The sequence below is a fragment of the Actinia tenebrosa genome, unplaced genomic scaffold (genome assembly GCF_029948245.1).
Source record: "Actinia tenebrosa isolate PJP-AT-01 unplaced genomic scaffold, QUT_ActTen_1.0 PGA_scaffold1__47_contigs__length_23844297, whole genome shotgun sequence".
NCBI classification, from domain to species: Eukaryota; Metazoa; Cnidaria; class Anthozoa; order Actiniaria; family Actiniidae; genus Actinia; species Actinia tenebrosa.
The window spans coordinates 677,564-692,654 of record NW_028292578.1 but is presented as its reverse complement, the minus strand read 5'-3'; the positions used below and the strand labels follow the sequence as shown (position 1 = coordinate 692,654).

General features: G+C 36.6%; 1 protein-coding gene across 6 annotated transcripts in view; it reads right to left on the bottom strand.

Annotated features, from left to right (window-relative positions):
- The window catches only part of LOC116303876 (otoferlin), a 43,613-nt gene extending 33,544 nt beyond the window's left edge, over window positions 1-10,069 (bottom strand). For 4 of the 6 annotated variants that reach the window (XM_089033231.1, XM_089033232.1, XM_089033233.1 and 1 more), the window contains exons 1-12: window positions 9,615-10,068; window positions 6,785-6,840; window positions 6,492-6,580; window positions 6,041-6,140; window positions 4,279-4,703; window positions 3,692-3,755; window positions 2,974-3,105; window positions 2,645-2,707; window positions 2,211-2,264; window positions 1,820-1,927; window positions 586-636; window positions 21-61 (exon numbers count right to left, since the gene is read on the bottom strand). In XM_089033231.1, the coding sequence (XP_088889357.1) occupies window positions 21-61; window positions 586-636; window positions 1,820-1,927; window positions 2,211-2,264; window positions 2,645-2,707; window positions 2,974-3,105; window positions 3,692-3,755; window positions 4,279-4,703; window positions 6,041-6,140; window positions 6,492-6,580; window positions 6,785-6,840; window positions 9,615-9,693 (1,262 nt within the window). In that variant the 5' untranslated portion in view covers window positions 9,694-10,068. Of the gene's footprint in view, window positions 1-20; window positions 62-585; window positions 637-1,819; window positions 1,928-2,210; window positions 2,265-2,644; window positions 2,708-2,973; window positions 3,106-3,691; window positions 3,756-4,278; window positions 4,704-6,040; window positions 6,141-6,491; window positions 6,581-6,784; window positions 6,841-9,614 lie in introns of all 6 variants that reach the window. The other 2 variants (XM_089033229.1, XM_089033230.1) reach the window with 2 other exon arrangements.
- Window positions 10,070-15,091: the final 5,022 nt, after the last annotated feature.

Genomic DNA, 15,091 nt, shown 5'->3' with positions numbered 1-15,091 from the left:
TGGTGAGTCGACGTTCTTACCCTTCAATATCATCATCGTTGTCCTTTATGCCTGGAGGTTCCTGGCAATCAAAGCAAACTCTCATCAAACTCAAGACAAAGGGGAAGCTTTCTTTAGTAATTAAAGACCGGAATACCTTTACTGGTAAACACCAAATTGAAAAGACGTTGTTGGGTTGAAAAGGTTTATTCATTGAAGCTAACACCGAACTGTGTTCTGGGTAAATAGTAAATGAGGTTAATATTATGCATGTTTTCAGGTCTCAAACATTGATTCAGATTACACAGTATTATGTATATCTTACGAGCATTTATACATATACACGACGTTACATACCATAGGGAATTATATAGGAAAACAAAGATGCGCGCGAAAATTATCTTGACTTCGAAATAAAAAAGTAATTAATTATTTAGTTTTTTCGATTTTATTTTCACCATTCACTTTTATCTAAATTGGGCTCCCTGTGGTCTATATGCAACACTCTCGAAATACCAAAGATCGACTACCCAGAATACCCCTCGATCTTCAACAACATCTTTTTCAATTTGGTGTAGGTACACAGTCAATTGTCATGTGTAATACCTTAGCTGGATCGCCTTTACCAAGTACTGTGATATCCACACGTGAATAACCCTGGAAGAAAAAGAAATGTTATATTAACAAAACATCATAGAGCAGTTTTCGTATGACTGTGAAAAATTCACGGCACGAACACGGCCATGACACGGCAAGGGATACGCCAGACCAATCACATTGCACGAGAATTCACTCTCCATCCAATCAAATGCCCGGAACACGGTATAAACACGGCCCGTATACGGTCACGGCAAGGTCACGGCAATGCCAGACCAATCACATTGCGCGTGAAAAAATCAGCCAATTAAAATTCTAGAAAGCATCACGGTCACGGCACGTCACGCTTACGGCACTGAGCTTTTCACAGTCATACGAAAACTGCTCTAAGTCATTTAGTAGGTTAATCTCTTTATAGTTGTTCTATTGTAACTTTATTTTGTAATTACGGTGGGTTGCCTGTGCTCAGACACACGAAAGGTAACCAAGTTTACGGAAAGCTAAGACCGAGTCTGTAATTAAGTAACACAGCGGTAATTTGGAATTCTAAAATGGTTTATTCATATCCACCACTAGGGCGGTAGAAATAATAATTCTCTTTACGTTCCTTTTACATTTTAGACGCTGATGATAAACATAAACCGAATCAATTTGTAATGTATTTTACTTTATTTTTATAATTTTAATTAAAGTAGTTTTCGCTAGTGTTTATTCTCCAGTAAAACATTCAAATGAGGCAAAACAGATTAAAGGGGAAAATCAAAGGGAAAAATAAGTATATATGTCGAAAATACAGAGTTTTGAATTCTAAGAGTTAGAGTTAAGGTTTTATTTATTTGCAGCAGAAGTGACAAATAGACAAGAAAATGTGGCGGGGGAAATGGAAACGCCAAATGATTACAAAATGCTTTGGAAATGCAGTGAAAAAAATAAAAACATCTGTCTTTTTTCGGCTTTGTATGGTCTTTTCTGGTCAGTAATAATCTCCACAGTACCTACGTCTAGAATCCTCATGGTAACCCATTATCCACCCACACACATACACACTATTACAATACACCCACATAACGACAAATACACGTATGTATGTCACACAGAGATAAGATTATCATATTAACAGCCCACGCAACTGGAATAGTGCACGGGTAGCCTATGTTAATGACTGGACGAGAGGGATCTAGTGACTACGGTCTTCAGACAGGGTGGTTAAATATATTATGCTCTATATGCATTTTGTATGTACCTTGATACCAGCTCCTGAAGCTCCTAGAGTTTCGTCAGGGTCTGTGAGTACTGCCCATCTTCTGCAGAAGCGATGATCAGGCTGTGCATATACTGTACCAACATCAAGCTTTATCAAAATAAACACAAGTTTCCATCAAATTCCACTTACTAGTAATATTCAAACACATAGAGTAGTTGGTAACAATACGGAGGGTTTTTCCTCCCTCCTCTCAAACTGCATGGTTAGAGGTGTGTTACTGGGTCACACATGGACTGTATAGCGGCTGCCAGAGGCGCCTTCACATGCTTTCAGTTCGACCTCGTTGAGCTGCGCCACTGCTGTACTTGCGGTAGTGAATAGTGATAACAAGGATTTTGTTATAAAAATACTTGTGGGTTTTGGTGTTTACCTTAAATGCACCGATGAGAGCCCCTTGAGTTACCAAGTTGCGCCCCGTGAAGAACTGTGGGATGAATAAAGAAAAAAATAATTTTAAATATTCGTGTTTTACGATTTAAAACTATTAATACACCAACCAACAAGTTCAACAAACAACGCTACACTGAGTATGAGTACTAACACAACTAGAAACAACTAATAACTGAACAATTTATTACCTGCTATAACTACCACGACGACGATAACTATACTACTTCAACAACCAACGACAACCGCAAGTGCCACAACAATCATAACCACTACCACAACAACCAACGTTTATCACGACGACATCAATAACAACTTCAACGACAAATACCACACCCACTTCCAACAGCCAACAACAATACTAAAGATAATGCTATACAACTGAAATAGAAAAACACAAATCACTGGGTTACGTACTTGGAAGTTGATGATCTTGTCAAAAAGCACTGTTGCTGGCATTTTGAAGTCAAAGACGAAGAACTGAAATAAATCAAACAATCCACCAATCAGATGCAAGATAGCTTAACTCCATCTTAGCTTGATGACGTATACAAGACAACTAATGATCACTTTTTATTTCAAGTTCCCAAAATTCGAATCCCTATACCTTTATCGGGAGAGAGCCGCCAATACAAACCCGTATTACCGCGCGATAAGAGAATCGCGATATAAAACTTAATGCGATTGTGAGTCATCAATACGGGTCTATAATGGTGCAAACTGACCGCTTGATCAAGATACCGTACCTCATCATAGAAAGGGCAGTTGGTTTGTTCCTTGATGGCGGTACTCTTCTTCTGGTTTCCAATGGTAACGGTACATACGGGATCTATCTGGGTTCCAGCCAACTGACGAGCCTCGTGTATACGAACTTGGATCTAAATATCATCAATCAATTCATTCATCATAAATATCATATGCTACACACTAGCGTAGGTGGGGCGGGAAACTGGGGCACGTCCCCCCCCTCCCCCCCCAAAAAAGTTTGCTCTCGGTATCAAAATTTAATTAATTCATACGGGTTTCCTGTGGATTTGGCGGGAAAATGATACATTGCCCCCTATAATCAAGACCTCGCTACGCCCCTGATATTACAGTTTTTCATGGAATTTGGCCACCGAGAAATGCCGAATCTAAACAACCGTAAAAATACTAACATTTTATGTGTGTTAACATGAGCCAATCAGTTCGAATGCTTTTGTACTTATCTGCGCAATATAATTGTTTTACATAAATGCTTGATATTCGTTTATGTAATAAACAGAACAATACATGCAAACTTAAAGATATGAAATTCATCTTGTCGCGTTCAAATTCGATATCAATCTAGTTTATCTAGTTAGAATTTAGAAGTTTCTGAATCGATTCAACATTTTTTGACGAGATGTTAAATGAGAAAACGTGTCAATATTCGCCAACTGAGCTTCGTCGAGAGGTGCAACCCGTGCTTATCACGTGACATACCTGATAATCTTGTTCTCTGATCGACATCTTTTTGTCAGCGCGGACGCGAGGATGTTGGTGGCTGCTGTAGGAAAATTCAAAACCTCATTACTAATGCAGTATTCGATTCTGATGAATGACATTGCCAGTCATTAGGATTAATTTCAATCTCAGAATCAAAGCTAACAAATTCAAAGTTGGAGCTGTGCTTCAGGGTATACATGGACTGTATAGCGCCTGCCAAAGGCACCTTTACAAGCTTTGCCCCCGTTAAGCTGCGCCACTGCTGTACTTGCAGGGCTTCAAATAACAGCGGGACATGAAAAATGACCAGCCAGAACTGGGGCTTGTCCGGTCAAATTTTCGCCTTTCCGGTCGCTTTGACCAGTAAGTTTAGTCAGAAATAAGGTACATGTATGACAAAGCTGAAACTAATTTGGCCGGCGGCTGATTGGCCGTTACTTGCGGTGGTGATTAGCGATAACAAGTTTCTTTTTCATACTGATATTCCCTCTAAATCATCTTGAATATAACATGCTATATTTGACTGCGTGGCGTTTTTAATTATAATATGCATAAACAAATAAAACGAGAAGCACACAACCTACCACTTCGTGCTCATGCTTCTGTCACTGTGTACACTATTCTGCGAGCCACGCCTACTACCCAATCCCCTGTTTCCTTCCAGCATAGCATCAAACGGTGATGCCATACTTGCCAGTTGGCTATCACCCCCACCGATGTATTTCCCGCCACTAAAAGAAGCGGGCATTGAATCTTTTCTGTCGTTCCGCCGGTGACTTCCTGACGATTGTAAGCTGACCATTGATTGGCTCTTGACGGTTTTACCACCAGTAAGACTGATGAAGGACCCTCGACGTTCCTTCGTACGGGACATTTCTGATTCATAGTCTGGGATGAACCCTACATTGGGTGTAACGTCGATACCGTCGGTCATCATGCCGTTGTTATTGACCCATTGTGAGACGTTGCCTTCTGGTGGGGTGTATTGTAGCTCTAATGCTACCGTGGCCTGTGGCAGAAAATAATTCCTTGAATGAATATTAGGTGAAAAAAAAAAAAACGCAATAAAACGTTAGGGTAGTTTTCGTATGACTGTGAAATGTACGTGTACGGCTCAGTGCCATATGTGTCTTGTCGCAACCGTGATGTTTTCTGGAAATTTCATTGGCTGATTTTTCTTTTCACAAGTTCAGTGTGTTTATATCTTAAGGGATTTTGAGTCATGTTTTTGCAACCCAAGAATATACACAGACTCCATAGCATGAATACATAATGAGCTGGACTAAAACCAGACACTAATCTTGTCATCTCACTTCAACACATTAACTATGCTAATTTATTATACTGACAAATGTGCATTAAGCAAAGTTTAATGGTTGACAATAGCAGTGAACCAGACACTTCTTGTCATCTCACTAAAACATGATCAATTATGCTAATTTATTATACTCTGACAAATGTGGTTCAAAAAAAGTTTGATGGTTGACAATAGTAGTGAACCAGACACCTCTTATCACCTCACTAAAACATGATCAATTATGCTAATTCATTATACTGACAAACGTGTTTCAAAAAAACGTTTAATGGTTGACAATGGAGCGCATGCATTAAAACCATAAACTAAAAACAAAGTTGATACTGACAAATAGTAGTTATCTAGTGACTTATAGTTGCTAGCACTCAAACAGAACATTCATTAAACAAAGACAAATACACAAGAGACCATTTGTGTCTTTGTGTAATGAATGTTCTGGTTGAGTGCTAGCAACTATTAGTCACTAAATAACTACTATTTGTCAGTATCAACTTTGTTTTTATCTCATGGTTTTAATGCATGCGCTCTAGCAGTAAACCACACACATAACTCTTGTCATATGATGCAATTATGCTACTTTATTATACTCTGATAAATTGTGAGTATCTTACATTACTGTATTTCACTTTAGTATAATTTCAGACTTGGTTATAGAGTTTTGCACGCTGTCATTGGTTGAGCTACCAGTGACTGTGATATGATAATCAAAGGACAAGCAGTGATTATGAGGTTTTTCAAAGTTTGCCAGAGGAAAGTAATACCAAAACGTCTTTTTATCCTAAATTTCATCTTTTCTCTGATATTTATTTATAAAATTATACAATTAAGACAATTATTCCCCTTAGGCTCAGTGATTATGATGACTATTTACTGAGAGTCACTTCGCCTTCAGCAGATAATTGTCAAGTAGTCCCTTGAGAGTACTTTACATACATGTACATGCCTACATTAGCAAGCCAATGAATATTCAAAGCAAATAAATCCATAACTAATATTTTGAGACGAACGTGTCAAAAATCAGGAGTCATTACCTTGAGAACTGTATTATTCATATCCACTAAACTCTCTTCCACTTCAAGATGTCCTTCCTGGATAAGCCTCTGTAGCACCATTCTGAACACTCCAACCAATCTGTCAAAATAAATTATCAGAAATCATAAATGCATCAACTCTCTTGAAAAGAATCAAAGGTTATCAAATGAAAAGAGCAAACATGGTGCATGCCTGATTTTTATACAAGTCCTTGATGTACTATAAATCACTGATTTATTACAAATGCTACTATCAATTTTCTAAATGAGACAGGCCACATCCTTCAGTCTCATTTAAGATGCTAAGGCTTATATATCGGCAATCGGGTGTATTTTTTCCTCGCAACCCCTCTTGACAATTCTGGGTTCTCCTATTTCCCATTGGATTCTTTTCTATTTCCATTCGATTAAAATAGTGATAATGAAAATAAGAGAGCAACACAATACATACCTGTTTTGGAATATTTTGTTAAATGTGTAAACTTCAATTTCGATGAATTCACTGGGGTCCAGAGGACTCGCCAGTGGCCACTCAAAATCCTGAAAAAATAATAAATATGACACTCTTTTTTGATACAATTTCATATTCATTAGTGAACTGTTATCCCACATAACAGCATGGCTCATGTGATTACTGTTTATCCAATCAAAGCTGGTACATCATTGGCTTTATTATCTCTATTACGATCATAGTGGGTGACTGAGAAATATTGTGTTCACCAATCTTCAAGTAGTTCTGCTTACCTCATCCCAGTCGGCTTCAGAGGAATGCTCTACAACACTGGTCTGGTAAGTGATACCTACAGACAAAACAGTTTCATTAACAAGTAGCAATGTATATACAGTCCCAAATATTATAATATAATCTCAGTTAACTAAAACATTTTTTCATTTTTTTTCCATTCCAGTATCCTAAAAAACCTGCATTCTGATTGGCTTTGCAAGCAGGAGATATTTTCTATTTCAGACTGCAATCTGCTATTCTGGGATAACGGATCTCTAAACAACAACAAAATTCCAAAACAAAATAATTAAGGTAAAAATTGGGAAAATAAATAAGTTATTTAGTGTCCTAAAGTCGGTCCAGCTAGGCAATACTGTGCCCTTGCACCTTGGTCTTGGGAATTTATTATAATGCCTAAAGAAAAGGCAGTTATTTTAAGTCCTGATATATGATCTAATAATACAAAGTAGATGTTTAACACTAGAATAAACAACTTTTCATCTTTAAACCAATGAAAAAATAAAATTAAAAATTACAAAATTATTTGTTATCTAGAATACATAGTATTCTGGAATTTTCTGATTATTTTCAAACTATATAGATTTTGTTAAATGCCGAAACTACTGCAGTAATTCCTTGATTTTGATAAGGTATATATAGCTAGCATAATCAGTATATAATTGAATGAACGAAGGAATGGCACAAATACTTTTTGACACTATGTCAACATAAAATTTCATTTTGACCCTAAATCAATGGCAGCTTTAGTATACAACATAAAGGATGATTATTCATATTGTAGTAGACACAGGAAACTCTTAAAATAATGTATTCAAAAGCAGCTTGACAACTTTAAAACTGACACTTTAACTATACCACCAAGAAAAGCAGTTACATGTCAAATTATATTTCATAAAGTTAGACTCATTACAAGACTAAAAATTTTGAGCTGACCTTAGACTTGAAATAAAGATTTATCAACGAAATATTCATATTGACTGATAATACCACTTAGTACTAGAAAATAAATGGAAATGAACACAGCTGTTTGCTAGAAATATACCTTTTTAGACAAACATAATGATATTGATTTTAAAGATCAACAAAGGTCATTTTCACATTGACCACAAAAACAAGAGAAAAACCTGGGTGAAATTTCACATTTAACATCTTTCAAGCAATAGCAATCTAAATATTTTTGGTATATCTTTTTTGTGAGATCCCTGAGTTATGGTAATCAAAAGCAATAACAGTTGGGGAGCTCTGTTTTAAAAATATAACATGTTTGGGATACAATGTTTTTTAATTAGAAATAAAAAAATAAATGGGAATTTAGAAAAATGATTAATGGCAATGAATTCAAATAAAATAACATGGTCATAAGTTTTTGTACAAATCTTATTATATATTTTTTGTCTTGATTTATCCCACTCATTTTTTTCTATATGATTGTCCACATCCAACAATGGGGAAAAATTATGGCGTTGAGGAAGAAGGCTGGTTTGAAGAAATATTTCCCACTTTCAACACTTTAAATTAAATCTCATGGAACAACAATTGAATTTTTGAAACTTAAAAATAGTCTTTTCTTATAAAGGTTGTTATTATGATTACAGGTTTTTAGGAAATTTCAAAAAAATTAAGGTCATTTTGTAGATAATTATATGTTGTGAAGGCCGAAAAATTTCGTTCTAGCATTATACATAGCGGTATCAATCAAAATAGGTTAAAATTTAGGGTCAAAAATGTAAAAAAATAAGCGATTCTAAAAGTCACAATATAGTTTCTTTAAAAAATGAACATAGGCTTTTTCAACTGAATGAATAAAGTTATAATGCTTATTTTTGGGAATATTTTTACATTATCTTGTTTACGATCTTCCTTTGGAAAAAAATATGGAAGGAAAAGGACTTTTTTCGCCCTTCAAAACCATCGGAACTCGAGGCTCTTCCGCCTACACAGTCAAATAAAATATTCCTATTTAAGAAATTCTTTTAAATTCTATCGATTCCTCCCAAGGAATTCATCGAATTTCTTCGAATAAAAACAGTTTAACTAGACTTAGAATCGATAAAAATCTAATAAACAGGTGAACGGGGAAAAACTTCGAAACCGAAGAACGCGAAGAACTTCAACTATGATCACACTTGTATACGTAAGACTTGCAAAGCTTGTATACTGTAGCAGAAATAGTTGTTTTTAACTTCGATTTTTTATATCAAAATTTATACACCGCGGTATCAAAAGAAAAATTATCGAAGAAAATCTAGATGTATATACTTTTTAATTTTCATAGTGATATATATATTTTTAAGGCAAGTTAATTTGACAGAAATCAAAAGAACTTGACGAAGTTCATGATGAAAACAAATCGCGCTTCACAAGCGTTTAGTCAGCGCTTTTGACATCGCAATAAATTTAGGTTATTCAAGAAAAGAAAGTACATTTAAGAAGACCAGGTTGATGTCAATAATTTGTAAAATTCTTGCTTAATTCTGTCGTTTATTCGCGAAGAAATTCGGTTAAGAATATCGATATATGATTCAGGTTGACAGTATCTAAATATTTTGCGACTAAACCATGCAACTGTGAGAATTTGAATAATTCACGGATTCGAGAAGAATTCGACTTATTTACAGTCTTAGAATTAGGACAATAAGAAAACCTTTTTCCTTCAAGTGATAAGAAGGGTAATATTGAAGTGATATTTGAGGAAATTCGTGTTTTTTGCGAAAAGTTTATGTCGTTTGGCGGCAGGACTTGAGCGTCGATAGGCGCGCAGTGAAGCCTTCCATATTCGATTGTCAGTCACTAATTCGCTGTAAAATCTCTTTCTACATTCAAACTCACCTCTAAATGTGACCCTGGCGATTCTGTCAGCTTTACCGTGCAAGTTGGTGCACGTTTTTAGGAGTAGAACTAAAGCCATGTTGGTATTTCTTGCGCTTAGTTTACGACATTACGAAGACAAGTTCCATCGACGAGAAGGTAAAATCTTCAGTCTTCACGATCTGACCAATCGGCGACGAGCTTTTCCAAGCAGAATAATTATAAGGCTTGCACATATACCACCACGATCTTGAATAATTTATCTACGCGAGTGATTTGATCGAAGAATTTCCTCTCTTAGCGCCAGAAAAATATCCTTGAAGAAAAACCTCTCAAAACGAATATTCAGAACATCAAATAAACTTAGAAAATGTTTTACGAATGAAATTTTTGATGAATATTCGATGAGAAACCTGTCGAAAAAACGCGCTCTGATGTCCCGCGTAACGGGGTCGTCGGCGGAATCTTTTTTTCGTTTTAAAATTTAATTTTGTGATCGGTGTTCTGCTTGCAAGGGTGTTTTTTCACTAATATTAATTAAGAAAGAAAGACCCAAAATAGTTAGTTCTATTGGATGACAGCTGATGATCTGAGATGTGAATGGCTCGATGTTGAAATGCTTTGCCTAACACCGGATTTACGTCACTTTGTGAATTAGGAGATCGACCAACAGAATCCTTGGGAATCACAAAAAACATCGAAGCAGGTGCATTCTTAGGGAGAAGAGACGAAAATAAGGCAAATCGCTGTCGTTTTTAAAACTTGAAGCTTTTGAATTTGAATTTGAAAATGAAAGAATCATGACAATCACTCTCGATCTTGAACGGTGTATAAGACCGAAAACCGGCGAAGACATGTCCTCTCTCGTAGAATTTTCCATTGCGCATCATTCTAACCACCATATCTTTCCTTTTGTTAAATCTAAAATTGGCCATTCATATGCTGTGATTTAAACAGGAGCAGAATAATGCCTTTCCTTTTATAACATCGGCAAATTTATTCGACTTCACGTTGCTATTACGGTTCAGTGAACGGTCTTCACCAAAAATCAAAATTTTCTTTTATTTTGTATTTCAGTTTTTCCATATCACACACACACACACACACAAAAGAAAAAGTAATAATGAGTGGATTAATCATAGCTGAATGAGGAAAAGGTTTAAATTCATCCTTTATTTTAATAATCCAAGAAAATAAAATGTATAAACCGCTGTAAAATCAAATACTTTCTCCGGAAGTTTAACGTTGAAAAACTAAGTCCTAGCCCACACACCTAATATTTTAATACACAACGAAGAAAAAGAATTAGTTATGTCTAAGACTATGAAATGGAATCCATTCCGCGAGAAAACCTCAGGATTCTTGTATTATTGTAAAATATTTTAGTCTGATGTGGTAGGACGTCTTGTTTAATTTATCATCAATCAGTTCCCCCATACTGACGTAAATATTACGCATTTCGTTCGCCATGATTTTGTCTCCAGAATATTGCTCGGACTATTTTTGCTCTCAGACTGAACATGAAATCTAAAAATCAACAACAACAGTCAATTATACTAAAACAAAAATTGATCACTCAAATGGTTCTTTTATTCAATTTTGACTGCAGCATCATCAAGCCAGGGACAAATATTTTTCCATTAATTCTTTCACATATTTAGCGAAAAGTAAATTCAAAGTTGATGAATATTAATAGTCATTAATATTGGTAAAATAACTTATTTCCTGTTCAAACATTTTTCCTTTGTTATATTTCTAATCTTTCAAACCCTCCAATCTTATAAGATCTGATAAATCGTTTTGCAGTCGCTTCTAGCTTTATTTTATGAGTGATAGTATTGCGTTCGTATATTTATACACTGCGGCGTATGGCACGTAGCAAGTGCTTATTTTTAGGTTAAAATAGCCGTCTTAGCTTTTCCGTCCGTTTTCAGCTTTAAATCCCTGTTTCATTAAACCTGCATTAGCCGCATATAAAAATTATTGGTTTTACCACCGCGGTTTTCTGCACAACTGGTCTTAGTTTTCTCATTGCTATATATGCTTCATCACATGTTTTCAAAGAGCTTTTACTTCTCTGTCTTTATTGGAATTAAAATACAGTATTTTTATTCAGACGTTTCTGAGATACCAAAACTGATTCTATAGTTAGGATGCGTAAAAGCACATATTCAATAGTGGAAGCCATTACTGCATGTATGTAAATAGCTTTACTCGGTCTCGTCTATATGATGTAACTAATAGTAACCGGTAGCCATGGTAACGCTATCACTAGATCTAGATGCTCACTCGGTACCTTATTATCATTGGGTTTCAACATCAAAGGACATTTTTGAAAAAAAGGACGTTTGGCTTTGAAAACACGCTGAACTATTGGGCGATAAGTAGCTAAACTAGAGAAAAGGCTCGATGCTTGCACGAATCCAAGCATTCATTAGCTCCCATCATACAGAATATTGTACGCCAAAGCTATATATAAGTCGACGGTCACCATTCCTGCCCTTTTCATTACGTTATGACATATTTTCAAGAACAGAAGGACAGTCGCTTATATCAAAGCCAAGTTAAATACAAAGGGAAGAAAACTTTTTAAATCTCCACCTTAAACAAAGAAAATTTTGAACAACAATTCCTGCTATAAAGGAGGGGGAAAAGCAAAACTCTTAGTATTTCAGTTTTTTTGTTTTTCATTTTGGATCCAAACGTAGTCTATTTATACGACGCTCTGACTTCATGAAAGCGTGAGCTCCAAGGCACGCGCATTTTTTACTTGTAGACGTAATAATGAGATATCAAGCTTATGATTGGTTAATTAAAATGACGCCATAAATAATCAAGGGGTCACAATGAAAATTTTCTTAAATTTCTTTATTATTTTATTAAATTGTTACCAACAGAATTATTATATCTTATTGAGCGCAATATTCACATAGTACTAAATCATGTGGTTAGTATAGAAGATATTTTTAGGAAGTCTTGCGGTGGGCGGAGTAGCGACTAACGGCTACCTTGCGTACCGATACTACACAAACAAAAGCACTTGTTCGTTAGGTGAAAAACAACAAGATATCACTCAGGAGATTGAAGAGATCGAGGAAGGAAATTTAGGGAGATATCCGAGTCGGAGACGACGACTCTCCGAGAGAAAACGAAACCCAGCAGCAGAAATTTGTTCGTCGATTAAATGACGAAGTTGTGAGCAAAGTCTAGGCACACAGAGACAGAATTAGACAAGCAGCACTATTTGAACCTTCTAAAGTTGTTCTCTCAGTAGCAAGGCTGAATTGCTCAATTTTAGCCTCAAACTTCGATGTGTCAAATCCAGGACCAGTAGAACTATCTGGAGTAGACCAGAAACAAGCAGCATAACCTGCATATATTGCAGCAGACCAGACACAAGCAGCAGGACAAGCATACCCTACAGCAGACCAAGGCACTTGGTTTGCTGCAGGTTATCCTGGTCCTGTTGAGTCACTAGAAGCAGCACCAGTAGAACCTGCTCTAGCAGCAGGCCAGACACAAGCAGCAGCTTCACATGAGTAGAACCTGCCTACTAGCAGAGTGAGACACAAGCAGCAGCACCAGTAGAACATGCAGCAGGCCTGACAAGCAGCAGGATCAGTAGAACCTGCAGCAGAGCAGACACTTGAAGCAGCACCCGAGTAGAACGCTGCCAGTTAAGACAGTAGAAGAACTAGAAATGACTTTTGAAGCAGTACTTGCAGCTTATCTTTTTCAGAACAGAACTGGAGCGAGAAATCTTAATTAAAATGGAGAACACGAATAACATGCCAGTAACTTTGACTGTGTTTATTGTCTCATTGTTTTTTTCTTACCTCATGAATTGGGCAATTTGAATAAATTTATGAGAAAATTGTTTACTCAAGCGATACTAATTCATTGAACTTCGTGACATCTTGTTGTGAAATGCCAATATCGATGATCCCTTCCTCTGCTCACGCATTTGGACGGTTAATTTTTAACTACAACATTGATGACGAGCATGTTTAACCTAAGGGCACATTCCGCTGTCTGCACGAGACGAAAGGAGCTAGATTACGATGTCTTCTTCCCAATGTATCAAGAACATAAGGACATGAAGCAGCAAGGAGCTTATTCAAGAACACCTTTGCTTTCTTTACGAACAAATGTCGAGGAAAACCGTTTAAGACCTCACACTACTACTGGCATAGTTCAAGGACTTCAAAACACTAAAAACTTTGGACTTCTTTTTACGCCTCGAAGAATATCGTACCGCGTAGAAAGAGCGCTGAAACATACTGAAAATGAGAAAGGATTGTGCTTATACAAGGGTAAACCTCGACGTATGGTTGTCACAGAGCGAGGAATAGTTCAAAATATACGGCCTAGCGCCACGGTAAACGATACAAGTTTGTTTTCTGGAGCGACAAGTGCTTGGCAAGGAGACGACACTATGTCTTCTTCGAGTCAACAAACCTCAAACTCGAACGGTACTACGTTGACAGAGACAACTGAGAGTTTATCTTTAATGCCTGGGGTTTTTCAGGACAAAAATTCAAAACCAAGGATATTTGTTCGCCTTCGACAGCTCTCGTCGCAGGAGAGAGTGATGGAGTGGTTGTATAGGTCTTGCAATCATCCTTGTAAAACACTGCCATTAATATGAAACCATAGCGACCAACCAAGCCTAAATTGCAACAGAAAATATATTAACTGACTATAACTGACATGTTTACAGTATTCACAAGAAATATATAAATATTATATCAGACTATAGACGCAATAGTGAAACCAAGGGTACGGGAAAAACGTTAAAATGGTTTAAAATATTATGACTCATATGGACAATCATAAATGGGATTCCTGTGGTGTTAAAATCTCTGGCATCCCACATACGATTAGTTGCGTGACGACACTAAAAGCGGCTGCGGGGGAGACTAACATATGGTGAACTTGTAATATGCTTTTTTAAAAACTACTAACAGTGTTCTTAGAGAATATACTCATTTGTCTTTCAGAGCATCTGTTTGACACAAGACTGAAATTTAATCATAACAGGACCGTAACCAGGGGGGAAGCACAGGGTGCACGTGAACCCCACCCCCATTAAAGCTTAAGGTCCGCTCATCCATGCATTTTCTTTTGCTGTAAAATTGCATGTAAATGTTTTTTTGATTAAATGAAGACCACTCCATCTGCATATTATAGCATTTTAAAGAATCAATCACCCATTATCCCTTTTTTTTTCGGCTGTGTAATTTTTTTCTGGTTCTGCCGCTATTTTTGTTTGGATACCTTTTTTTTTATTGGGTTCTGCAAATCATTGCCTGTGTACCTCCCCTGCAAGATCCCTGGTTACGCCCCTGCATAACCCGGGCTTGACTCACTGAGACTGAGCTTGACATCTACTTTGCAGGTACAATCAGTCTCATATGGTACGCAGGTACTGATTTAATTATCACCAGCTGGAATATGAAAAACCTTTGGCTTTTGTCCTGGAGCGACAGAAATCGAGT